Genomic DNA, 25,358 nt, shown 5'->3' with positions numbered 1-25,358 from the left:
AGAGACAAACAGGAAAAAAAAAAAGACAGCCAAAAACAAAAGATTGGGAGGGAGGAGAATGAAAGGCTGGGAAAGAACAGGAGACAAAAATCTAGTACAATTATTTTGGTGGGTTAGGGTTGAAGGTGGTAGTATGGCAAAATGGGAAGCTGTGTGAGGAGGAAGTAAGGGAGATTTGGGAGGAGTTGGAAGCTGGCATTAAGAAGTAGCTCTGGACATACTTACACAGACCAAATTATTTGACCAATGTAGCTAGAACTTTCCTCATACCATCCTCTCTAACTGAGGTAAAGAATGTAATGGTCATCCGCATTTTATTTATTTTTCTCAATAGTTCTTCCGTGCCTCAGCCAGCAGCTGAAGTTGGGTGTAGCAGATATAGATTTTCTCTTCACTTCTCCCCTTCTCCATCCCGCTACCGTGTCTCTAAACTTGGAAAACCCAGGCCTAAATGCCAAAGTAAGTGCCTTATCCCTGTTGCTTTGGGGCCCTTTAAATGCTTTTTGCTCTCTTAAAGAAGAGTCTGTCGAATGACAGAGACGTTTTCTTTTTAGCTTTCTTTTAAAATGCCTGACAGAAGAAGAAGAAGCAGAAGCAACTCAAATTGAGGTCGAAAAACCAACCTGGCAGGAGCAGGGACGCGGGTCCGCTGCGCTCTCCCCGGGCCCGGCCGGTCGTATTCAGCACCGCGGACAGCGCCCCGCCCCGCCCCGAGCCCACCGCACCCTCCCCTTCGCCGCTGGCAGCCTTGCCATTGGCTCTCCCAGCTCCCCTCTTGAAGCTGCCAATTCTACACATAGACCCAACCTACCCAGGAGCTCGTCTTCTCGCCTCTCCAGCGCCCGGGGTAGCCCAGGCCGGGGAGGGAGCCTCGGGGTTTCCGAGCCTCAGAGGGTCGTCCGCTCTCCACCAGGCTTGGTGAGACGCTGCCTGCTTCCTACGCTTCGTCCCCGGCTCTCGCCCTGTGGCAGACGCTTGGCTCAAGATGAATCTCAACTTCACCTCCCCGCTACACCCGGCGTCTTCTCAGAGGCCCACGTCCTTCTTCATTGAGGACATCCTGCTGCACAAGCCCAAGCCACTAAGGGAGATGGCCCCTGACCACTTCGCCAGCTCTCTGGCCTCCCGGGTGCCTCTGCTAGACTATGGCTACCCCCTCATGCCCACACCCACCCTCCTGGCTCCTCATCCTCATCACCCTCTGCATAAGGGAGACCACCACCACCCTTATTTCCTCACCACCTCGGGTAAGTACAGGGGCCTCAAGGTTTGGGGAGTGAGAGCAGGTCTCCCAGCATAGACGTATGCCTGTGATGGAGCTGAGGAAAGGCCAGAGCTGATTCGGCCTGGCTTGGTGCCTTCCTTCCCTAAGTCACAGTGGAACATTGGGGATAAGGCTGAGGACATGCAGAGCTCCCCGGAGGCATGCCAACCCATGGGGGATAAGTCATGGTCCCTCCACATGCTTTATAATGGAGGAAACATTCCTGTCCAAAAGGTGGCTAGAGGTTTTGACAACATTCTTGGTGGATAGTGCTCAGTCTCCTTCCTCCTGGTCCTCCTGGCCACTTTGGTCCGGCTCTCAAATCTGATTCTCTGTCCTCGCTCTGAGGGAGACCCCTGACCACCCCACCCTGTGGAGCAGAACTCCACTTTCCAGCTAATTAGCTCCAAAGGCTCCAGCAGGGCCAGCTCTCTTCACCTCTGCGTAGAGCTTTCATGGATGTGGTGCAGGGGCTTAGAAGTGAATGAGGGTTTGGGATATTCTCAGGACTGAAGGTTTGACCTGGCCAGAATAGGGAAGAAAATGTAAGAAAAAAAAAAGTGTGTGGGGGGTGGAGGGGGAGAGGGAAAGACGCTGCTCCACTTTAACCCTCTGCACTCTCAACATCTAACTCATAATCTTGGGCTCGGCTGCCCTCCTCTGCCCTGATTGCTGCTGGAGCAGGAGCCCCACACCATAGCATTTTGATTTTCCATGGATGACAAAACCCGGGGGCCAGTAAGGTGGCTGGGACTGGGAGATGTGAGGAAATACCCAGACTTTTCCTGCCGCTCTCTGAAAGGCCACACTCGTAGCTTCCCTCTTTGGCATTTTCATTCCAGTTGAAATATAATAATTCATTGAGTCCAAATGCAGAGCTCAGGCAGGAAAACAACCCCCTCCAGGCGAAAGCCATGGAAACACATGAGATAGTTTGTGAAATGTGTGCTCTGGAATCTATGGCAAAAGCTAAAAGTTTCTATGAAGCTGTAAAACCCAGATTCTGAGGCACTAGGTTGGCAGGGCAATTGTACAAGCTACGTTGAAGCCTGCATCTTGGTGTTGGCCTCCTCACTACCTGACTCAGGACAGTCCCTTCTGGGCTGCACCCATGTCCCCCCCCCCCCCATAGCAGTGGCCAAAGCCCTTGATGCCACAATTGCTCGTTTCCTTTCCGCAGGGGTATTGGGAGAAATTGATGTCTGTAGCGGTTTACTTGGTGTGTCTCAGACACCATAATAAACGCGGAGGTCAGGAAGGACAAGAGAGGTCTCCCCTGACCTGGTCAGGGGGAAAAGCGCTTCCATCCTTCTCTTAAGAGTAGGAGAGAAAGAATAAGAAAAAATGAGGACTCGATTAGAGATCGGGGTCCCCAGCAGGACCCCACAACCAGTAAGGAACGTGCCAGGCGGGAATTGCCTCTCAGTTCTTGCTGCGGAGGAGAGAGTTTTGATCTGTTCCCTTTGGCAGCAGGCGGGAGGTTGGGGGGCAACTCGAGAGAGAGAGAGAGAAAAAAAAAGGTGTTTTTTTGGGAGGCTGGGAGGCAAGGCCACCTTCCTGGTTGTACTAGCCGCAGAACTAGACGGAGTGTCGTCGGGGGTATGGAGGAGAGGTGGCTGGGCGGAGCAGCTCGTGGACCAGCCAACGTTTGCAAGAAAACTTGGGCAGGCGCACCAGAGGACTGACTGCTGGCTGGTGGACGCCGGCAGTCTTTCCAAGAGCACATTTTTTTTAAGGCCTCCGATTTTGAAATGTTCTTTTCCATTCCACTTACTGTTTGTACGTCTTAGATGAGCCGCCGGATAAAGATCCCCAAGCGCTATTCTTGCGATTTTAAAATTCCCCCCGCCCTGCGGTTCCTGGGAGAAGGGGCTGGAGAAGCCGTGGGGGCGACGAGGGGACCGGCGGAGGCAAGAAGCCGAGGGAGGCGCGCGGGACCGGGGCGCGCGGGGAGCCGGCTCTACCCCCGGGCCGCCTTTCTCTCCGCAGGGATGCCGGTGCCCGCGCTCTTCCCGCACCCCCAGCACAGCGAGCTGCCGGGCAAGCACTGCCGCCGCCGCAAAGCTCGCACGGTGTTCTCGGACTCGCAGCTCTCGGGCCTGGAGAAGAGATTCGAGATCCAGCGCTACCTGTCCACGCCGGAGCGGGTGGAGCTGGCCACCGCGCTCAGCCTGTCCGAGACGCAGGTGGGCCCGAGACGCGGCAGTTCCTGGGCCCCGCTTCTCTTTCCTCGGGCCCCTTCCACCTCCGCGCCCGGTGCGGAGCTGGAGCTCTCGAGTGGGGGCGACCCCTCTCCCCTTTATTCCAGGCTTCTCCAAAGATCCTTAGGAAAAGTACCGACACCTCCATCCTCAGGTCAGACTTTCCGAAGCATCATCTCTTGCCGGAGCTCGGGGCCGGGAGGAGAAAGTGCTTCGGTGACCCTGAGGATCACTCCTAGTTTGAGAACCATCCGTTGTCGCCCCCCACTCGTCTCCTCCGATCTATCGATCCATCGATCGGATCGATCGGGGCTGTAAGCCTGGGCGGCCGGAAAATAAAGAGACTAGACCGGTTCTTGTCCTGAGAGAGGCCCGCGCAGGGAAGCATTTTATTATTATTATTATTATTAATTATTATTATTTGATTGTCTCTCACAGCTGTAAGCCCTCAGATCCAGCCTCCCCACTCCCCCACTGTAATGTAGGCCTCCTCCTTACTGCCCTGTCCTGAGCGGGAGGAGGACTGTTTCCATCTTCCAGATGCTATTCACCTGCAACCTTAAAACTCCCTCCGCTTCCTCTCTCTTATATTCTCTGTACCCGGGAGCCCAGATTGCTGTGAAATCATCAGCCTGGTGCCCGTGACTTTTCTCTTTGATGAGAACCAGCAAGGTTGATTCTCATCCTCCTGCTGGATCCGGTGCTCAGAGGCCCCAATGGGGAGAATGTAAGTTAAACATAAAGGCCACTCGTCCAGTCGCACCTACCATTAGTAATTATAATTAACAGCAATATTAGTGTTCACAAAGCACACCATTTTGGCCTTTATCGTATGTTGGACAGTTGCTTCCAGGAGCTTTAGGATGCCTGATTCTCGTTCAACCTAACACGATCCCTTGCGAGCGGTGGAGGGCTGATTTCACCGAGGATGAGACTGTCATAGCTCTTGGATAATTCGTGAATGGGTTGCGGCCCGTTTTCCTAACGCCAGCCATCTCTCAGATCTTGGCAACTATGGATCTGAAGGATGACACGGTTGTATTTATTTATTTTTTTCTCCCTGAAATCAGGTGAAAACGTGGTTCCAGAACCGGCGGATGAAGCATAAAAAGCAGCTGAGGAAAAGTCAGGATGAGCCCAAAGCGCCAGACGGGCCCGAGAGCCCCGAGGGCAGCCCCCGCGGCCCAGAGGCCGCCTCTGCCGAGGCCCGGCTGGGCCTGCCCGCCGGCCCCTTCGTGCTGACCGAGCCGGAGGACGAGGTGGACATTGGGGACGAGGGGGAGCTGGGCCCCGGGCCGCACGTGCTCTGAGCCGCGGGGCGGGGGCCCGGGAGGACGCGGCGGGGCGGGGCGCGCATCCCTCGGGCTCCGGGACGCGGGCCTCGGGCCGGGCGGGCCTCGGAGCTCCGCTCCTGGGACACCAACAAAACACACCTGTCAACCCTCGAACCCGCCCCCCGCCCCGCGGCCCCGCGTGCACCTGCGCCGGCTCGTTCCCGCGCTCCGCGTCGTACGTGGCGCCAGCTGGACCCCGGGCTCTCGGCTCCCCAAGTCCGCCGCGCTCGCAGACCCTCTCGGCCCTCTCCTCCGCCACCTGCCCCCGCTCCGCCGTCCAGGCTCCGCGACCTCGCCGCCCGGACCCTTTGCCCTTCCTTGCGTAGACCGATTGGCTGCAGGTAAGGGACCCGGAGCCCGTGCCTTCGCTCGGCGGGCGTCCAGGTGGAGCCTCAGCCAGATGCTTAGGATGTTTGTGCAGGACGGTCCTGCGCGCTCCCGGCCGCTGCCCTCCCGCTGGGGTCCCCCCGCTCCCATCTCCAGCTCAAAGCCTCGGGCCACAGGCCCTCTTCAGGAGGGCGGCGTTTCCATCTGCTTCCATCCGCTCGGGTCACCGGTCCCCTCCTGAGCCTGCGGTTCGGCTCCCCGGCACGTCCACCCCGCACGCACCCCCCACCCCGGCTCCCGACCGAGCGGCGCCCACGCGCGGCCAGCAACGCGGGCGGGAAAAGCTCGCTAGCAACCCCGGCCTCCCGACCGCGCTGCACCTGCCCCGCAAGTCTTCTTACACGCCGCGTGCGCTGCCGAGGTTTTAAAAACCAGCGTTCCTCGGGCTGCGTGCGGAAATGCTAATTTTCACCGCGTTTTAGGGGATGCGGAGCTGTAGCGAGATGCCAGCTAACTACGCAGCCCCTTCGGATGTGCACCTGTGCGTGGCCTCTCGAGGAGGGCAGAGTCTGGCCCAGCGCGCCGCCCCCCTCCCTTTCCCCTAGGAGGTCTCCGGCGCTCTCCCCGGGGCTTGCAGTCTCTCTAGAATAAAAGGGCTCGCGGCGCAAAACTGGGAACGAACCGAGTTTCCGGGGCATCGTTTGTTAACGCGTCCTCCTGCGCGTCCCCCTCCCCTGCGCCCAGGCAGCGCCCTGTTCCCGAAAGGAGTGAGCAGGGCTAATAACCTTTCGTTGACAGATCCCCTCACTCCCACCCCGGTTTTTCTGTTTTTAATTGTTTAATAGTCTTGGGTTCCAGCTGTGTGGGGAAGGTCATCCAAATGGTATTTTTTTTTTTACTTTTAAATACCAAAGGGACAGAGATCCCTTGATATCTAGAGTTTGAAATTATGCTAATAAATTGTGTGATGACGCTGCGCACCCAGGACACTTATCAGAGCTAGCGGCCGTGCCAGAGGCGACCTCAGCTTCCGATCTTCCTTTGGTTCTGGTTGTGTATTTAGGTAAGTGAGCCCAGGAAGGCTGGCAAAGAGTGTGTGGCTAAGTGGAGTCCTGACCCTTGGGTTCCAAGGATGAATAATAATTATAGAGACGATGGCCGTGTGAGCTTGGGTTACATTTAATCTTTTTGTTTCCTTGTTTTTCTAAAAGAGAATCCTAAATATCCCTCTAAATTCTATGAATGTAGCTGTAGGAATTCTTTTTTTTTTCTCTCTTTTCTACAGGTGTGTTCTAGGAAACATTAACTTAGGCAAGGATAAGTGTCAGGGTGAGACCCCTATCCAGTCCGCATCATTTAGGAGATCAAGTTATTGCTTTAAAAACATAAGCATTGTACAGCCTGTTTGGATTTTCCAAAGTGCTCGTTATCAATCAAGATTTTGTGAGTCCTAGACAACAAAGATTATTTTTTCCTTTTATAGTTAAGGAAATCGAGGTTTGGCAAGACTGAAGGATCCACCTATGAAATTAGTACTAGCTAACAGCCAAAGCAGGAACCCCCCGCCCAATCTCTTTTGACTCCTTGTTCATTTCTTTGTCCAATACACTGTTTTCTTGCAACAATGCACTGGTTGGCATTTTGCCCCTATCACTTTGTATGAACACCTCTCCCATTGATTTAGGTTTTGGAGAGGAGAGATTTCTCCTGTCTCCCTGTTCAGATAATGACAATACCTTTTTAAGGTAGGAGTTTTTGGCAAGTGCTTTAAAATAAGACAAAAGACTTGGTTATGGGAGGAAAAAGTGATTTGTGACTATTGGAAGGGAAAGTAGATACTACTACACAAAGGGGGGAATCTCAGATTCTTCTAATACTAGGAAGAAGAGCTACTTAAAGGGATTTGGGGGAGAATCTTTAAACTGAGTAGTAATGCGTTTTTGGAGGACATTTAAAAATATTTAAATTAGATGCTTAACACAAGCCCCAAAGCTCCAGACATTGAGATCTTTTTCCTGTCTTCACAAGAAGATTCCAGGTTTTAGTTTTGGCTCTGAGAGCAGAGATTAGGCACATTTCATGATCTTTTGAAAAGGCAAGGAAATAGGTAACATTGGTAGTGTGGGCACAGCTCTGCCTGATGGGAGGCAGAATGAATCCTGGAGCCCAGGGAATGGCTGTGTCTTTGATTCATGAGTGTGAAACGTGGAAAGATTCTTGTTCTGCCCTCTGTGACTGTTCCTGGCCAGAGTAAGTGGGAAGGGAAGAGCTCACACCTGCAGTGCCAGCCACACTCACTGTGGCACGATTTTCTCATCAGACCGTATTCCCTGAAATTGATGGCAAACAATTCAATAGCAAACTTCTCCTGGTTTTCCTTTCCATTCCTTTCTTTCTTTTTCTTTTTTTCTTTTTTTTAATGCTCAGCGGGTTAGTGATGATAGTAGAGGATAGACACAATTTAGTTTCAATTTAATGTAACATGATGGCAGTGTTTGTTTTTGGCCTTCAATACCGATCAAAGCCTCCATAGGCTGAAGAGGTATTTTATCTGAATTACCTAGGCTTTTGCCTCAGTTCAGCTTGACTTGGTGGTAAAGATCTGACGAAGCCACATTCACTATGATATATTAAAGACCTAGCCTGATTCTCAAGAGGCAAAAACATCTGAAAATAGCCAAGGTGGGCACATCATCTTACATGTAATCCCAAATGTAGTAAATAATTTCTTCCAGATTTGTTCTTAATTCTGTTTGCAATGGACTTCATTTCACAGCCTCTCAGAGAGGGACTCTTGATATTATTTCTGCTCACATGACCTAAGAACATAAGAAATGGACAACATCCCATTCTCCCCAATATTAGCAGATAGTAGCACTAAGAAATAATTAATTGGAATCCATGGCACCACTTCAAAAGGTAGAGGATTGGCTCATATCCATGTGTTTGGTAACTAGAGATAAAGATATGTGAAGGCACAGAGCAAGCAAGAATGCTTTTTGGTGCTAAGAGAATTGTGCAATAAACACATTTAGTTGAAGCAGTGACTCCCTGGTCTTCTTGAGTTGGGCTCAATACGTGTGTGGAGATAACGAGCAAAGGAAATATTTTACATTTATGTCATGTTCTTGGCATCACATTTTAAATGTGATGGCTGTTGACAAGCTAAAATTCATATAGTCTACAAGAACCTGGGTAGTAAAAGGTGTGGAAAACACAAAGGAGTGTGAGCTTTTTAGCTTAGAGAGGCCAAGTATTAGGGAGGGATGGGAGAGGAGATTAGCTAGGATAATTGTATTTGAGTGGTTGCAGGGCTACTCAGTATCAAGGGGTCTATCTAAGCAGCTCTGCTAAAGTAGGCTGAACCAGAACCGATGGGTGGCACAGGGAAACAGATTTTGGAACAACATTTGCATACCTCCCATAGGCCAGATAGTGTGCCCTCCTTCAATAGAACAACCTAAGTCCAGAAAATCCTAAGCACCTTTCACTAGAAAAGTTTGAGCAGAAGCTGGAAAGCAAAACACTAGGTGCCAAAGGGCTCTGTTATGGTTCTTCATTAGTGAGAAGGTAAATCGATTTGGTTCTTTCTAATCCTTGAGAGCCTAGTATTAGATCTCCTTCTTGTAGGAAAGAACTATAAATTCCAACTTATTAAGGTTATTTGTCATCTCACTAAGAAGATTTCAGTTCATGAACTCTAAAGAAATATATCCATAACAATTAGAAGAATTAAGAGAAACAAGAAAATGGAAAGGTTATTCTTTTTATTCATTAAGGAAGTCTCCAGCATGCCATTCGAGAAAGTAAGGTAAACAAAGTGACATCCCTGGAGTTAAGGACTGATAGGTAGTCAGGAACGAGTGGTCAGTATTAGAGACCTTTAACAAAATCTAAGCCCTTCATTTTATAAGTGAAGAAATTAGGATCCAGGTATGATGAATGCCTTGTCAATGTTAAATAGAATTCAGACTAGAAGCCAATTTTCATGATCCTGTTTTACCACTAATTTATGCTATGATAAAAGTGATGGGGGGGAGTTGCTATTTGTCATTGTATTATGTAGAGGAAAAGATTTCGCATAGTAATTTTGGTTGTAAAAATTTAAAATTAGCTGGAAGTTACCTAGTAAAATCTTAAATCAATTTATGGAAAAACTTTTGACGAAGAGCAATCTAAAATTTAAACTGGCTCTCTGAGAAGGTACTGAGCCCCTTAACCTTTTTCATTCAAGCTGAAGTTGAATAACTACTTGCTGGGATGTTTTCAAAGAAGTTCACACATTGAGTAGGATGAAAAATATAACAAAAAATTTGGCCTAATCTTTATATACAAGGCAACTGAGAGTCTGAGAGATTAACTTGCTCACTGTCTTACAACTGATTAATTTGATGAGTTACAAAATTAATACATGTAGAGGTCCGAGATCATTCTTTTTTTTTTTTGAGATCATTCCAATAAATATTTAGGAGATAAAAATAATTGATATTATTTTCCTGTTTTCTGTCCAGATTCTCTCCATTGTACTTTCTGGTTTTAATTCCTCCTTCTAAAGACACATATTTTTTTCCATTTTATTTACTCCTGTCTTAGAATTCCCAGGGTGTACACTAGGAAACGTTCCCTCCATGATTTCATTTGTAATTCTCGGAGCCTTCTTTTCTTACTTTCTTTACAAAATTGTGTAGCTGCAGCTGGATTTAGCATCATAGCCACTGACTAAATGATTTGGCTTGAAGACTTCAATTCTAATCTTCCTTTTGTTCAGGATTATGTGATTTCTCTTACTTGGCATCAGAAATATGAGGAGAGTGTCCTTTAAGTTAGGAATGGTGAGGAGATGTGAAATATGGGATATGAAAGTATCTACTGTGAGATCTTGGATGAAAAGTGCTGGAGGAAGGTAATGAATTACAATATAGATCTGAACATATCCAGTTGGTTCTTGATCCTATACTTCACAGGACTACAACAGTAATAATGTGGGTAACTAAAAGGTATTAGTCCTGTGTTCCATCACTATCATTACAAGGGTTTATTATGTTCCCCCCTCCTTTTTTTAGATTGTTTATTTGTGAGTGAGAGAGTACAAGCTGGGGGAAAGAGGGGCAAAGGGAAAGGGAGAAGCAGACTCCCCACTGAGTAGGGAGCCCAGCCCAACCTGCCTGGATTTCAGGACCCTGGGATCATGACCTGAGCTGAAGGCAGATGCTTAACCAACTGATCCATGGCATCCCTACCATGTCCCTTTTTCCCCTAAAAACAAACAAACAAACAAACAAACAAAAAAAAAAAAACTCCTTAGAAGGAGTTTTTAAAATAACTTCATCTTATTTTCTCTTTGTCATTGCCCTGTGTGGACTAAGCGAGGGCATGGTGGCTTTGGACGAAATAGGGCCATATAGGGCCACAGAGTTGCATTGAGGGTACCTCTTTTAGAATATTCTTTCTCTCCCTCTTTCCTATCTTGCCTCCATCCTGTCCCAGGGGTTCTGTTCGCCCTGGCGGATATAAATGCTATAATGGGGGGCAGTATATAATTCAAATCTATGGGTGCCCTATTAAGAGACTGAGTTGCCAGTAAAGGATCTACCAGGGAAATCCAAGATTTAAGCTTTTTTTCTGAAGCTTTTAAAAAAATTTTTGGTTTTAAAAAAGGCACACCTTAGACTGTATCTCTGTAACAGAATAAAAGTTGTTTAAAAATATTGACTAATAGAGGGACACCTGGGTGGCTCAGTGGTTGAACGTTTGCCTTTGGCTCAGGGTGTGATCCCAGATCCCTGATGGAGTCTCACATTGGGCTCCCCACGGGGAACCTGCTTCTCCCTCTGCCTGTGTCTCTGCCCCTCTCTCTGTATCTCTCATGAATAAATAATCTTTAAAAAAATTGACAGAATTCTTAGGGATTATTTGAATATTTGTGACCTTCATTCTCCTCCTAGCTTTCGTCGCTACAGATATAGAGTAATTAAGTACACTTGCCAATATTCTAGCCCAAAGTTAAAAGAATGGCCAGATAGTCCTTATTCTTTCTCAGTGCTTGATTTGGAAAGCAAAATAAACTGTAGAAAGCAATGGGAAAAAGGATAGAAGGGCGGCTCTTTAGCCTGATTTTCAAATGGGAATAATTTACATGCTAAAGGCAAAAAACTCATACTTGTTCTATTCTTTTCCCATCTATTTTTTTTATTTCCTTAAGTTCTCTCCATTTAATTTTAAAGATTTGAGTTTCATCATTTACCCATGTACATTGTTTATAAAGTCAAATAGTTGTAGGAGAATTATTTTAAAAAGAAGCAATCCCTTGGCCACTCTATGTTCTCTTTATTACAGAGGCAACTGCTTTCCAGTACTGAGTGATTCTTTTAGTATTTGTCTTCGTGTTTTTAAGTAACTGTTTAATTGCTGCTTTTTGGTATTTTTGTTTTAAGAATTATTTAGTACTTCATGCCATAAAAGATGAAAATTTAGTTATTTCTTCCCTGTTCCCACCACATACGTGTGCACCCTCTTCGTCTCTTCCTCCGTGTCAGAGTTTTGTTTAGATTATTATGGTATGTATGTCTGACTCTCCATTCAGCCACGTATTTTTTCCTGCAAGAGTTCCTTTTTTTTGGGACACCAGGGTGGCTCAGTGGTGGGGCATTTGCCTTTGGCTCAGGTCATGATCCTGGGGTCCTGGGCAGGGAGCCTGCTTCTCCCTCTGCCTGTGTATCTGCCTCTCTCTGTGTCTCTCATGAATAAATGAATAAAATCTTTAGGAAGAAAAAGACTTCCTTTTTTCCTCTTGGAATTAATGTCTTATTAATTTTTAATGTACTTGTGGCCAACTTAACTCCAAACTCTTCACCACTTGTCTGTAGCCGACTCCCAATTGTTCTTGCTAAAGTTTTGTTTTCCTGAACAAATCTCTCCCAGAGACTCTGGTCTGCTCACTTCTGGATTTTATGTCACTGTCACTCTCTTCCCCTCCATCCTAGGATTCCTTTTCATTTACTTTTGTTTCCGGTATTTTCTTTTTTCTTGGTTTACCCTCTCATTTTGGGGGAGCACTGTCTCCTATAGTTTCCTGATTGTGAAAGGTAAATGTTTTGAGTTCATCCTTCTCTAAAAAATCTTGGGTCTAGTCACATGCTTTCTTAGTATTTTGGCTAAGTGTAGAATTCTAAGTTTGGAAGTTATTTTTGAATACTTTTGAATAATTTAAAAAACATCATTTGATTTGTTTTTATTAATAGGCTACCAATTACTGCTGTGAGGGTCTAAAGCCATTTTGATTCTTGATCCTTTGTGTATCTTGTTGAATTTATTAATTGTTTTCCTTTTTTGGAAGCTTGTAGGATACTCTTTGTAACCAATGGACTGATATTTTTCAATTGTGTTCCTTGGTTGGAGGCCTGTTTGCACCCATTGTTCTGGATCCTCCATAGGCTCTTTGAGTCTGAAAACTTTGTTATGTAAAGTTTTCTTGAATTAATTCTTCAAGGATTTCTATTTTTTTTGTGTGTGTTTTTTTAAAGATTTTATTTATTTGTTTATGAGAGAGAGAGAGAGAGAGAGAGAGAGAGAGAGAGAGAGAGACATAGGCAGAGGGAGAAGCAGGCTGGATGCAGGGCTTGACCCCAGGACCACGCCCCAAGCTGAAGGCAGATGCTAAACCACTGAGCCACCGGGGTGCCATGTATCTTACATTTCTGACTTCCCAGACCTCTTTTAACTTCCTTCTTCTCTCCCCCTTTTTAGTGGGTTTCCTCAGTGATCTCTTCAGATGCATAGCACTTCTCCATTGTTTGCTCATGTTTATGAGAAAAGGCTAAAAGGAAGCTCTGAATACACGGCGGCAGGGTGTATGTATGTGTGTGTGCGTGTGTGTACTTTTGACTGTGAGCTTTCCTCTATGATAATGTGGCTGAGTTCTTCATTTGGAGACCCTCTAAAGTCAGAATTTTTAAGGCTTTTATTTTAGGCTGGTCAGATCCTCCAGAGGAGGCTTTTTCAAACTCCTGCTTGTAAGATGAGGCCCAATGTTTTGGGAGCCATGTGGTAGATCAGAGGTCTGAGTATAGAGGCCTCTGAGTTTAGAACGCACATGTTCAGTATTGATTCAGCTTTGTGCCCCCCAACAGAACCACTTGTCCCTCACTCTAGAGACATTGTCCTACCCTCTACGGAAGGGAGAGAATGTTTTGGGAGGTAGTGAAAGGGCAGTTGTCCTTCTTTTAGCCCCCTCACTCCCTTAAACCCCTATTTTCAGAGGCAATTGCCCTCATCATTCTTGAGCATTTTGGATATTCTGGAGTATAAATCACATGGATTCTTGAGTTTCCAGTTTACTAGGTTAGAGTCTTTTTCAACTTGATCTGCTTTCCTGGTTTCATACTTTTATTACTATTGTTTCTCCTCCTGTTTTTCTGTTTATGCCCTCTAAAAACCCTTTACTATAATTTTTAGCATGGATTTGCCAAGGAATGAAGTCAGAGTGTGTGCGCGTTCATGTGTTTAGCCTAACATATTTACCCAGAAGTCTCATAGTCTGAATTTAATGTTGTTTTCTTCTAGCTCTTACAGTGAGTGATGGAGGTGTTGATCTTTTACCTTAATGCTTTTATGCAACTGCATTTGTTGAGGTTCAGGAGAATTGCATTATCATTAGAACAGATTGAAAGGTTCATTGCCAAAAATACATAATAGCCCTTCCTTCTTGCCTCCTATTTAGTGATGCAGTACCAATGGCATGGGATCTACCAGTTTGAGGGCATTGGAAGTTAGAGTTAGTCCTTAAGAATCTTGGTCTGCGAAAGGTCCAACTAGTTTTACAGGACATCCTTAGAAATTTCAAGGTGAGGGAATTTATTGTTTCATTTTCCTTGGTCTCAGATTAACTGAAAACCTAGGTCCCTAATTCTCTAAGTAGAGAAACAAGATAAACAGAAAGCAAGACAGAGCTACAGACCACACACACACACACACACACACACACACACACACACACACAAGCTCTTGGAGAGAATGAGACAAACAGGACAGGGAGAATTGGAAGGTGATCAATTAAGACATTAAGTGTTTTGTGACACATGGACGCATCTGCATTTTGCCCTGATAACAAGACCATCAGCTCATTTTCAGAGGGCTTGCGCCTTACTCAGTTCAATCCTCAGATCAAAGCAAAACTGTCTGCTTGCATTTTCCAATCAGAATGGGGATGCTAATTTATGCTCCTTAATGTGTGATGGTAAGAGACTCCTTCAATTAACTGAATTCTATAGCCAGCAAAATAAAAGGTATACAATGAGGCGCAGGCTGGAAGAGCTGAAATTCTCATTAAATCAAAAGGTCCAGTATTCATTACCTCGTGCATCTGAGGCTAAACACTAAATATGGGGATTGTCAAAGGAGGTTTAATGGGTTAAATTGAGAATATAATCTAATTAAAATATTAGACATGGCTAAATAGTTCTTTGATATTCATCTAAAGGATTCATTAAAAATAGGTGCTTGAGGTTTGTGTCATTGGAGATGATCAATTTTAAGTAGAGACAACAAATTTGGGGACCTCATCACACTGCTTCAGTGTCCCCATTGTGTGGAGGGAGGGTAATGGGAAAGACCTTTCTGCCAGGTGAGGGGTTGGAAATACAAGGTAAGGCCATCCAGGCTTCATGACAGTGACTTTAGTGATTGTCAGATGGCAAAAAAAAGTGTAAGATTAATTCGAGACCTGTTCACAGAGGAAAGAGTACGCTTGGGGCACAAATTATTTAGCTATATTCTCTACAGAGAGAGCTATGTTGATTTTATTTGATAAAATAATATATATAATCGGAATATTCTGTTATCGACTTCCTTTTCCGTAGCTTCTGAAAGAATAACTGATCACACTTTTTGGATTTTAAATATCTGAAGATTATTCCCCCACTATTAAATTTGCATTGTAAGGATATTCTATTTAAGAATTTCTTGCTAAAGCATGGGACCTTGGGAAGATGGTCTAGCAGTTCCAGTATTAGAGCTGGTCTCAGGGATGAGCGGTCAACTCCATAAGGGATATTTATGAAATCTTATCCCACATCTCCAAGGCTTCACTAACTATATTTGCCTGAAATGTTCATGTCATTGTAATCCTCTCGACCTATTAGAGTTATTTAAGAGCGGAAGACTGTTTTCTCAGTTTATTGAAAATTAATTACTTCCATTGCTCAGGTTTGCCAGGGAAAATGAAAAGGCAGTGGAGAGGCAGCAAGGGAGATAAGCCTGGCCCACCAAATTCTTTTTTCCTTTCCTCATGTCACCCAAAGAGCCCTCGCTATATTCAGGGGTAGAGAGAACTGAAAAAAATCTATTATTTTGCAGCTTCTTGCGATGTGGTTTCCACAACATTTTGGGGGAAGCCCCAACATTCCAGTTATTTCACTGAGATAAAACTAAGTCCCCAAACATAAAGAATGGAATTTTTAAGACTGAGGAATAAAATGAATGAATGAATGAATGAATGAATGAATAAAAACTCTGCCTTCTGAAACCTTGTGCTTTCCATTGACCAGATATTTACCTAGAAAATTGAGATATGGGCAGCCTGGGTGGCTCAGTGGTTTAGTGCTGCCTTCAGCCCAGGGCCGTGATCCTGGAGTCCCGGGATCGAGTCCCACATCGGGCTCCCTGAATGGAGCCTGCTTCTCTTCTCCCTCTGCCTGTGTCTCTGCGCCTCTCTCTCTCTCTCTCTCTCTCTCTCTCTGTGTGTGTGTGTGTGTCTCCTGAATAAATAAATAAATAAAATAAAATTGAGATGTTTTCTCAGTACCTTTGTGAACAGATATGTGGTTTTGCTCAACAAAGCTAGAGGGGAAAAGCTAGGAACAAATATTGAACTTAGCCTGGAGGCAGTGGGGTTGAGGGGACCATTTTGGAGGTATATTTTTAAAGTAAGCTCTAGGCCCAATGTGCGGCTTGAACTCCTGGCCCCAAGATCAAGAATCTGATGCTCTACAGACTGAACCAGCCACACACCTCTAGGGGACAGAAAATTTTTTAAAATTTGATTTTGAATATTAGATTTTAGCTACTCTGGAATCCTACTGCAGTGCATTTAAAGAGTGGAATATCAAAATAAAATTTTTATTATAATGTTTCTCCTTTATATTGCCTTTATAATATACAAATTTTGTCTGATGTAATATAGACAGTTCCCTAGAGTCAGGGTAAGAGGGGAGTAAGACACTCTGGATAAATAATCCACAGTAATTAACTATTTTTACTTGTATAGTTTAAAACCCTTCTCTCACTGTGACAACGAAAGATGTAAATGGAGTATTTGTGTATCTTTTTGTCTCCATTTATATTAGGAATAGAAATTATGAAAACAGTTATGGAAGAGAAATCCTGTCATCATCCCATGAATACTTGAGAGTTGGATGAAATATGTATTATTCAGGATTTATTCTTGCTCTAATAAAGTCAATCTTAAAAAGGCATTTTTAGATGAGTAACTTTGATTTTTTTCTTACAAATTTTATACTTTCAAATATAAATTCCTTCTTTGAGTATGATGATAATCTACATTTTCAAGAAATGTTGGGAATAATTAGTTAAACGTGTCCTGATATCTTCAGACTATGACCCAAATTCTATTCATTTTGTGCTGTTTGTCAATAAGTAATTAAAAAAGAATCCCTCCCTTCCCTCCCCAACCCCGAGTTTATCTAGTCTGCTATTGTAGACCATTTGCTATGAACTCAAAGTTCTCAATTAGCTCCAGTGTTGTTATAATTACTGGATGTGTTTTCAAACAACTCCCAGCTAATAACTGTTGGGATGAAGAGTCATTTTCTCACTATAGACTAGACTGCACACTCATGCTTGCTGTGAGGTTTTGACAATGATTCGTTAACCAATAATAGGCCCCAATTGGAACCATTAGGCATTGGTGTTTTGCTAGACTTACCTTTTATTTTGTTCCTCAATATCGTCTTTTCTTGGGCTGGTTTCTAGATAACTCCCAAGAGACTCCTTGATACACAAAACAATATCATGAAGACAGCTGTCATTAAATTCAGCTACTTGGAACAAAGCTTCCTCTTAAGAGGATGCTCTCCCTGGCAATTCAAGATGGAAAAACACCATAAAAAGGAGTCTATAATAAGAGAAGATATGTGTTTTAAAGGTCCTTTATTTACACGAGTTCACAGAAATTAGGCAGATTAGGCCCTCTGTCTTTCATTGGGCATATAGAACATCTGGTCAAATGCAGGCCCTCTATCATTCTATCACTCAGGTTTAAAGTCCCTTGCTTTCTGATACACAGATTGTTTACTTCTTGAATATCTGAAGCAGAAATACTGTAAAAATTGATCACTGATCCACTTAGGTCTATAGAAGATCAATATTGTTGCCATTGGTACTATTTATTTTCAAGGAGGAGCAAAGAAGAATTTGTCATTCACTGTTTCTACAGAATCTCTGTGCTGTCATAGTATCACTGTAGCTTAGTGATTTGCTAGATCTTACCAGGTGGGCCCAAAGGCTTATTTTGGTTCATTCTTTGATCTCAACCCCCGGCTTTTAGCAAATATGTTCTATTTCTGTAGCTACAGCCCTTTTAGATGCCACTTGTCACTTTCAATATTTGTGGAAAAAGAATTGTGATGTTCTATGGTTTATATACTGGATGGTACAGACTTGCCTTAGAAGTAGATTCTGTGAAATGTTTGACACAGACTGAATTGTGCCACCTGCTTCAGCGAAGTGTGTTTCTTGACACTGCGTGAAGGGATTGAAGGATTTAACAGTGCTTAGCTACCAGAGAAATGGTTAGGGAGAGGGTTTTTTAAATGTTCAAAAATGAAAGTGTTTTTTACTAGTCAACATCTGAGCTACTTCATGTGTGTCTCTTTTGACTTTAACAATGTAGTTATGAAGTTGCCAGATTGTGTTAAAATATGATCAGGCATGTAGTAATGCATATTTCTAAAACTGAAACAATGGGAGTTCACATCCAAAACGGAAGTTCATGGTAATAACATGCTCCTTGCCCACACGGAAAACAAAAACTACCCCTTTCTACAAATAAAGAGCGCTGTCCTTGGTGTTGAAAGGCTGAAGTTGAGACTTGGCTAACTCCTTCTCCCATTACTATCAGTACGCCGACGGACAGACATCGAGTCATTTATCTGACCTTGATCTCCATTTCCTTTTCTGAAAAATTAGGTGAACAAGGTAAGTCCACTCCAAGCTCTGAATTTTTTGAAGGTACTCTAATAGAAATGCAATACTTTAAAAATTTGCTCTGTCCGTTTAAATTTGGAAATGTCTCTATATGCATTAATCTTCCAGAGTAAGTTTAAATTTAAGGCTGTTTGGAAAAAAGAATAATTCTTAAGTTTCTAGAAAAGTCTTCACCATGTACCATGAAGGGTCCTCTTCTTTTACCAATACATCTTAGGAGCAGTTTGGGCTATGATTTTCCCAAAGTCGTGCTTCACATATGATACAATTTTCAAAATACTACAGAAACATGATTTACTATAGATACATTTATTATTTATCTTCAGATATGTGTAATTTTTTCCCCCAGACTTTCAATTCTAATTGTTTCTAGTTTAAGAGAAAATTACGTGCTGGTAGCTTTTATACCACATCATGGTTTATGTAAAATGTAACAAAGGGCTAACTCTCCAAAGCTGGTTCTTATGCCGCCTGTATAGGTAAACAAAATTTTCCTTAAATTAGTGTTAAAACTGCCCATTTCAGGATATGGCTCTCAAAGAATGCAATGCCTGTCTAATATAAACAAGAAAAAATTAAGTTCTTCAACAATTAGTTTAAGACTTGATAATTTTACAGTGTTTAATCAGTTTCAAAAGATGAAAAAATAAAAAAATATTTATTATTGACACTCAGTACTAAAGTATGGAATGCTTTCTCATCTTACCTAACGTGTGTGTGTGTGTGTGTGTGTGTGTGTGTGTGTGTGTAAAAGCACAGATGTGGTAATATTTTAAGATGTTTGTGATGGCAAGATGCCTGGCATATTTACATACTTGGAGCAAGTAGCTTTGAGAAGGTGTATCACTCAGAGTTTCCTGAGTGGATGTTTCTGGACTTGTTGGATTTCTAATTTATGTCTCAATGCTCTGTTAGAACAACATTGGGGTATGTTCTACTTGAATAGGCAAAGCTAAATATGCTTTCATGTTTTCAATTTTATATATAAACCCTTTGCTAAATTTAGAGATTTTACTTTTTAAGTTTTCGGACTTTAGAACTATTTTGGAAACAGTATCTACAAATGTACTAGCAGTTAGTCCAGGTTACATTCAAATTCGAAACTGAAGTGTTTATACTTTTTTCTTTCCTTATCATGAAGGTAAGAGAGAAGAAGTTAGATACAATTTTTTTTTTGCTGGGTCTCTTCAAAGTTTTCATTATGCAAGGAAGAGTAGAGATGTTTTAAGAAATTAAAAGATCCAGTATGAAACTAAAAGACTTTATTCCCTAGTTCTTATTCAGCCCCAAATTCTGATTTGAAAATAATAATAAAAAAATCTTCCTAGAAAGTAAAATACAGCCCTGTAATGTGATAAGGTCCCCATATTTTAAATTCTGTACAAAGCAAATGTGAACTGCAGCGAGAGGACAGAGTGTCATCCCTCTCTAGGTAGAGAGGTTGGTTGGAGTTTTTTCTCTACTTCCAGTCCCTGGGCATTATTGGTCTCTGACAAATGTGTTGTCTATACAATGTGAAGGACTTTGAAAGCAGCCACAGCCTGTTTTTCTCTTTCGTGTCTGCTCTGCAGTATTTCAAGCAGTGAGATTTCAGGCAGAGTGTCTTCTTTTCGAGCATAGGTGGGATTTTTCTTTTCCTTTGATGCTGGATCAGTCAGACTTGGAGGTTTGGGTTTGGGGATGGTCTTAGCGTACTCCAAAGCCTAAAAGCATAAAGATAAAATTTTATTTGAAGTGGGAAGTGAGTCCTGGATTCCTTAAATGAAATCAAATCTTTGGAAATGTTTATTGGTAATATGAGTGGACACTATGGCTACCATTAGGTATAAGATGCAGATGGGAATGAAGAATGGATGGGAAATGAAAGTCATGCAATATAACACACAATTTGAACAAAGTAAGTTGACCACACAGCAGTATGCTAAGGAAAAGAGCTCAAAAATGAAACAGAGTTGTGCCTTTGGGTGTTTTCTTTATAAAATGGAGTTCTTAAAATAAATATTTTATTTATTTATTCATGAGAGAGACACTCAGAGACACAGGCAGAGAGAGAAAGCAGGCTCCTCGCAGGGAACCCGATGTGGGACTTGATCCCAAGACCCCAGGATCATGACCTGAACCAAAGGCATACGCTCAACCACTGAGCCATCCAGGTGCCCCTATAAGATGAAGTTTTATTCAAGTGTTTGAAAATCAATTTCTCACATGGGGGCTCTATTTAGTTTCTGGCAGTCTTATTAAAACCAAACTTCTATTAAGGAGATATTCACAGACTATTCCAATCAAAGTGGACTTGCTACAGCTTGAGACCAAAGACGTCACTGTAGTTGATATAAAATTGAGATTCCATTATTACATCAACTCTTCTTGTTCCCAGGCTCTTGGAACTCTAGCAACCATTTATTAGAGGTTGGAAATTATCCTTTTCTTTAGGAGATCTATAGAAATCTGGAGACTAGAAAAAGCAGTCTTTTTTTTTTTCAGTGATGTCAGTTCCAGAAGACACTACAATAAAAATGAGATCACTAAATATGATTTCTAAATCTGTCTTTATATCCATTTTATATTTTAAGAAGTTTCTTGATAGCTGAGATGGGACTAGATGGTATGTTCAGGTGCTGGAAGGGGTAAAAAAAGTCCAAATTTCTCAGTGTGTGTAGGTGACTTCTGTAGGAATTTGTAATTACAGACCTGTCTTCAATCTCTTCATGGAAAAAATAATGGATTGGAGAAAAAAAGAAAAAGTAGCACCATGGAAACTCAATCAAGTGGCCTGAGGTCTTCAAGGTCTGAGGAAGAATGGCAATAAATAGAAAATATGATGGTCTGTGAGAGAGAACATGAAGTACAAATTCCTAAAAGCACCAAAGGGTCACTTGTCCCTCATGCAAAGGGTCCCATGTTCTTATTGGGACTGAGACTGCTCTACAAGGCTTGGTGTCTCCGCCAAATGTACTTCATTCACGTCCTGACTTATAGTTGGATAACCTCTGAGCGGGAGAACATTCTGTATTTTATGAAATCATTTTTTTGTGGCTACAGGAACCTATATATTATAGTCCCTTGGGAATAATATAAGGCATGAACTTGAAAGAAACAACGAAGGACTTTTCTTTGACATACGTACCCATCAATGACAAGGAGACACTGATTCCTTAAAATTTAATGGCAGAGAAGGAAATGAATAGGACTTATCAGGATTGCTAGTTTCCTATAAGAAATCACCTTACTATTCAATTGAAAAAAATTATTTTTAAAGTTTTATTTGAGAGAGAGAGACAGACAGACAGAGCATGAGCAGGGGGGAGGGGCAGAGGGAGAAGCAGACTCCCCACTGAGCAGGGAGCCTGATGTGGGGCTTGATCCCAGGACCTTGAGATCATGACCTGAGCCAAAGGCAGATGCTTAACCGACTGAGCCACCTAGGTGCCCCTAATTTGAGTATAGTTGACACACCTGTTATGTTGGTTTCAGGTGTACAACCTAGTGGTTCAACTTCTCTGTGTTATACTCGGCTCACCGCAAGTGCAGCTACCATTGTCACCATACAATGCTATTACAGTATCATTGCCTGTATTCCCTGTGCTGTACCTTTCATCCCCATGATTTACCATTCCCTAACTGGAAGCCTGTATTTCCCTCTCCCCTTCCATACATTTTGCCCATTACCCCACTACCTCCCCTCCAGCCACCATCAATTTGTTCTCTATATTTATAGGTTGGATTCTGCTGCTTGTTTTGTTCATTTGGTTTTCAGATTCCACATAGGAGTGAAATTGTATGGTATTTGTCTTTCTTAGTCTGGCTTGTTTCACTTAGTGTAATATCCTCTAGGTCCATCCATGTTGTTACAAATGGCACCATCTTATCCCTTTTTTTTAAGGCTGTGTAAAATGCCTGTGTGTGTGTATGTGTACGTACACACACTACATCTTATCCATTCATCTGTAGATGGACACTTGGGTTGCTTCTGTATCTTGACTATTGTGAATACTGCAATAAACACATGTGCATATATCTTTTCAAAACATTGTTTTTGTATTCTCTGGGTAAATAATCAGCAGTGGGATTATTGGATTGTATGGTGGTTCTATTTTTAATTTATTGAGGAACCTCCATACTGTTTTCCACGGTGGCTGCACCAATTTAAATTCCTACCAGTGGTGCATGAGGGTTCCTTCCTCCTTCTCCACATCCCCACCAATGCTCGTTATTTCTTGTCTTGATTCTAGCCCTCTGATCAAGTGTAAGGTGATCTCCTTGTGGTTTTGATTTGCATTTCCCTGATGATGAGTGATGTTGACTATCTTTTCCTGTCTGCTAGCCTTACTATGTCCATTTTTATGTGTGACAAACTTGAAACACTATGAAGAAAACATGTGGAGGGCTAAAGACCATGATGAACTTCAGGCTGAGCTTACAGCATCATATGTGTACATGTTATTTGCATATCAATATCTGTGAATGATGGGTAGCTGCAGGAACAGCAGTAGCTAGGGCATCCCCTGGGTTAAAAAAAATTGGGGAATTTGTTCAGTGGTAACTGAGGTTTCCTTCTCATTCTAATTGAAAAGCTAACCTCTTTGGGCGGGGATTTCTTACCTTCTGCCGAGGGACGGTAGATTTACTTTCAGTTTTTGCTGTTTGTGGTTTTGACAGAATGGATAGGGTCTTCATGTTATACTCCTTAACTTGTTTTGCATATTCCCTTTTTTGGGTTAATTTCTGCATCTGTTCAGAGAAACCAAGTTACAACAGCGCACAGGTCCTGTGAGATCTCTATTCTCTCTTTAAAAGCAAGACTCATCGGAGTGAGCTGGTCCTATTGTATCAGCAGCAGCAGAGGGGGAAATGGGATTTACGGTGTGTAAGGCAACAGCAGCGAGATGGTTAAGTTAATGTTTCTCCAAGAAACAGTCTCTCTGAGGGGGGGCATCACTGCCATAGCACCACCCAGTGTTCCCTTAACAGGGTCTAAATCACATTCAGCTCCTTCTTTGTTGCATTTACCCAATTTATTTTCATTTTGGCTTCCAACTTTGAACTATACTCTCTTTTTATGCCTTGAGTGCAACTGTAGTTAAAACACATTAAGTGAAGATCTTCTTTCACTAGAGGAAAAGAAATAAAGTGGATGCACTTTTCATGGGTCGGGAAACTCTTATCCTAAGTGTCTTCTCTGTAGTCACTCTTGAAAATTACCAAGATCACTCTATTGGGAAAGGCCAACGACCGTATAACACACACATCTCTTTTCATGTGCATATGGCCCTCTTCTCTGCACAGGCCTTCAAAACTAACTAAAAGATGGATACATAAAACAACATTGGCTAGGTAATTTTATCTTATGGGAAAAGGAGTATCTGGGTCTCTATTACCAATGCTATTTCAGAAAGGTCTCTATTCAGAGGGAGACATTTGGATTAGGACTTGGTTCTGGTGTGTGTGTGTTGGAGGGTGGGGTGGGGGACATGTTTACAGTTCTGCTAAAACACAGGTGGGCAAATCCAAGCCTACAAAATGCTGTGTGTACATCACACTCACTTTGTCTCTGATGGACTCGAGGTCAGGTCCAAGGCCTCCAAGCTTCATGTCTCTTTTCTGATAACCTTTCAGCTTAGAGCTCTACAAATACAAAGAGACAGTTTCTTTTAAGGAATTGCGTGTCCCTCCACCCCACCGTGCTGTTATAGCTGCATAAGGGAAGAATGGAAGCCTGTGTGGCCCGTTGGGAGAGTGGGTGCTTTTCCTGACAATTCTTCTGCTCTAATGGTAGTTACTGATAATAACTTCTTGGGTAATTTGCAGCTACATGTTTTGACTTTTCCAACTTCTGCAACAACAACAAATTTGAATTCTGAAAATTATAAATAAAAATTTCTAAGTGAATAAAGAGCTGTTTCATTATTAACATTTTAAATGACACATATGTTACCACTTTACTGTTGCTGTTATTATTGTCTGGTCTTGTATATAGTTCACTAAACCAAATGACTTCCCCGGAAGAGGGAATTGAAATCAGGTAAGCATTGCTTCAAAATGAGAGCACCCTGTCTAATGATGTTATAACATTCAAAAGATCATAATTTTTAAGGGTTGAGAGTCTAGGCAAGATCTACCGAGAAACTCCTTTCATTCAATATGATTTTTGGATATTTTGAAGTTTACATAAGACAACATATTAGTGTGGAATATTGAAAGGGACAGAGTAACATAATGAGGCAATTTCGTTTTTAGATTATGACACTTGAGCACGATAACAGGCAGGAGAAACACTAATGCTTTCCTGACTGTAGGAGAGATTAAGATACCCCATCCCCCAAACTGCTGCTTTCAATGTTAAAACTGACTTGCTACTTGGGGAAGACACTCTTATGGGGATACCAAATCCTTCGAGTTTGTGAATTCATTTGGTTTCCCTCTTTGGGAAGGGTAGGAAGCACAATCCCAAAGAGCTAGTGTGGATGACAGTGATTCTATTTGGACAAATCGAAGTGGGTGCTTAGAACACAGAAAAAGAACAGCCATCCTAACTGCACATGGTACTACCTGTCTATGTGCTAATGAGAAAGCTCAGTATTTTTCTAAGTTTTGAAAGCTCCTATAAATTATGTCAAGTCCTAAGATATGCAGTTTATCTAATGAGCTTTTAAGACAATTTGGCAATAGTCCAGAGACTTAAAAAGATTCTCATCCTATTGGATATAGTTACTACATATAACACCCAGATCTTAAAAGTGAACTTAATGAACATGGTATCAGGGTTACAAGGATGTGTTCTGGTTCCACTGGCCTACTGGCTGACTGCCCGTAGCTCATCCCAGTTAGTTTCTCCTTTGCCATTCCCCACCATAGAGGGTTGGAGCCAGGTACTCCTTTCCCAGATCCTCAGCACTGAGCTCTGGCCCGTGAGGGATAAATGAAAGTTGGATAGGGTGGAGTGTGTATTGTAGCTTTTATTCAGGCTGGGGAAGCCCTTCCCTTTCCTTTTCCTGGCCTTGAATGGGGATA

The 25,358-nt window shown here is 43.0% G+C and overlaps 2 protein-coding genes across 2 annotated transcripts in view; one reads left to right on the top strand and one right to left on the bottom strand.

Moving 5' to 3' along the window:
- The first annotated feature begins 985 nt into the window (after positions 1-985).
- BSX (brain specific homeobox) lies at positions 986-4,775 on the top strand. Its single transcript, XM_055305048.1, has 3 exons — positions 986-1,247; positions 3,254-3,450; positions 4,536-4,775. The coding sequence occupies exons 1-3, from the start codon at positions 986-988 to the stop codon at positions 4,773-4,775; spliced, it is 699 nt and encodes a 232-aa protein (XP_055161023.1).
- A 14,247-nt stretch (positions 4,776-19,022) lies between these two features.
- The window catches only part of JHY (junctional cadherin complex regulator), a 59,448-nt gene continuing 53,112 nt past the window's right edge, over positions 19,023-25,358 (bottom strand). The window contains exons 7-9 of the mRNA XM_055304857.1: positions 23,892-23,972; positions 22,950-23,078; positions 19,023-20,050 (exon numbers count right to left, since the gene is read on the bottom strand). Coding sequence (XP_055160832.1) covers positions 19,853-20,050; positions 22,950-23,078; positions 23,892-23,972 — 408 coding nt within the window. The 3' untranslated portion in view covers positions 19,023-19,852. The remainder of the gene's footprint in view (positions 20,051-22,949; positions 23,079-23,891; positions 23,973-25,358) is intronic.

Source organism: Nyctereutes procyonoides, unplaced genomic scaffold, assembly GCF_905146905.1.
Source record: "Nyctereutes procyonoides isolate TBG_1078 unplaced genomic scaffold, NYPRO_anot_genome, whole genome shotgun sequence".
Classification (NCBI taxonomy): Eukaryota; Metazoa; Chordata; class Mammalia; order Carnivora; family Canidae; genus Nyctereutes; species Nyctereutes procyonoides.
Note: the sequence above shows the minus strand (reverse complement) of the source record. Positions and strands in the feature narration are given on the sequence as shown.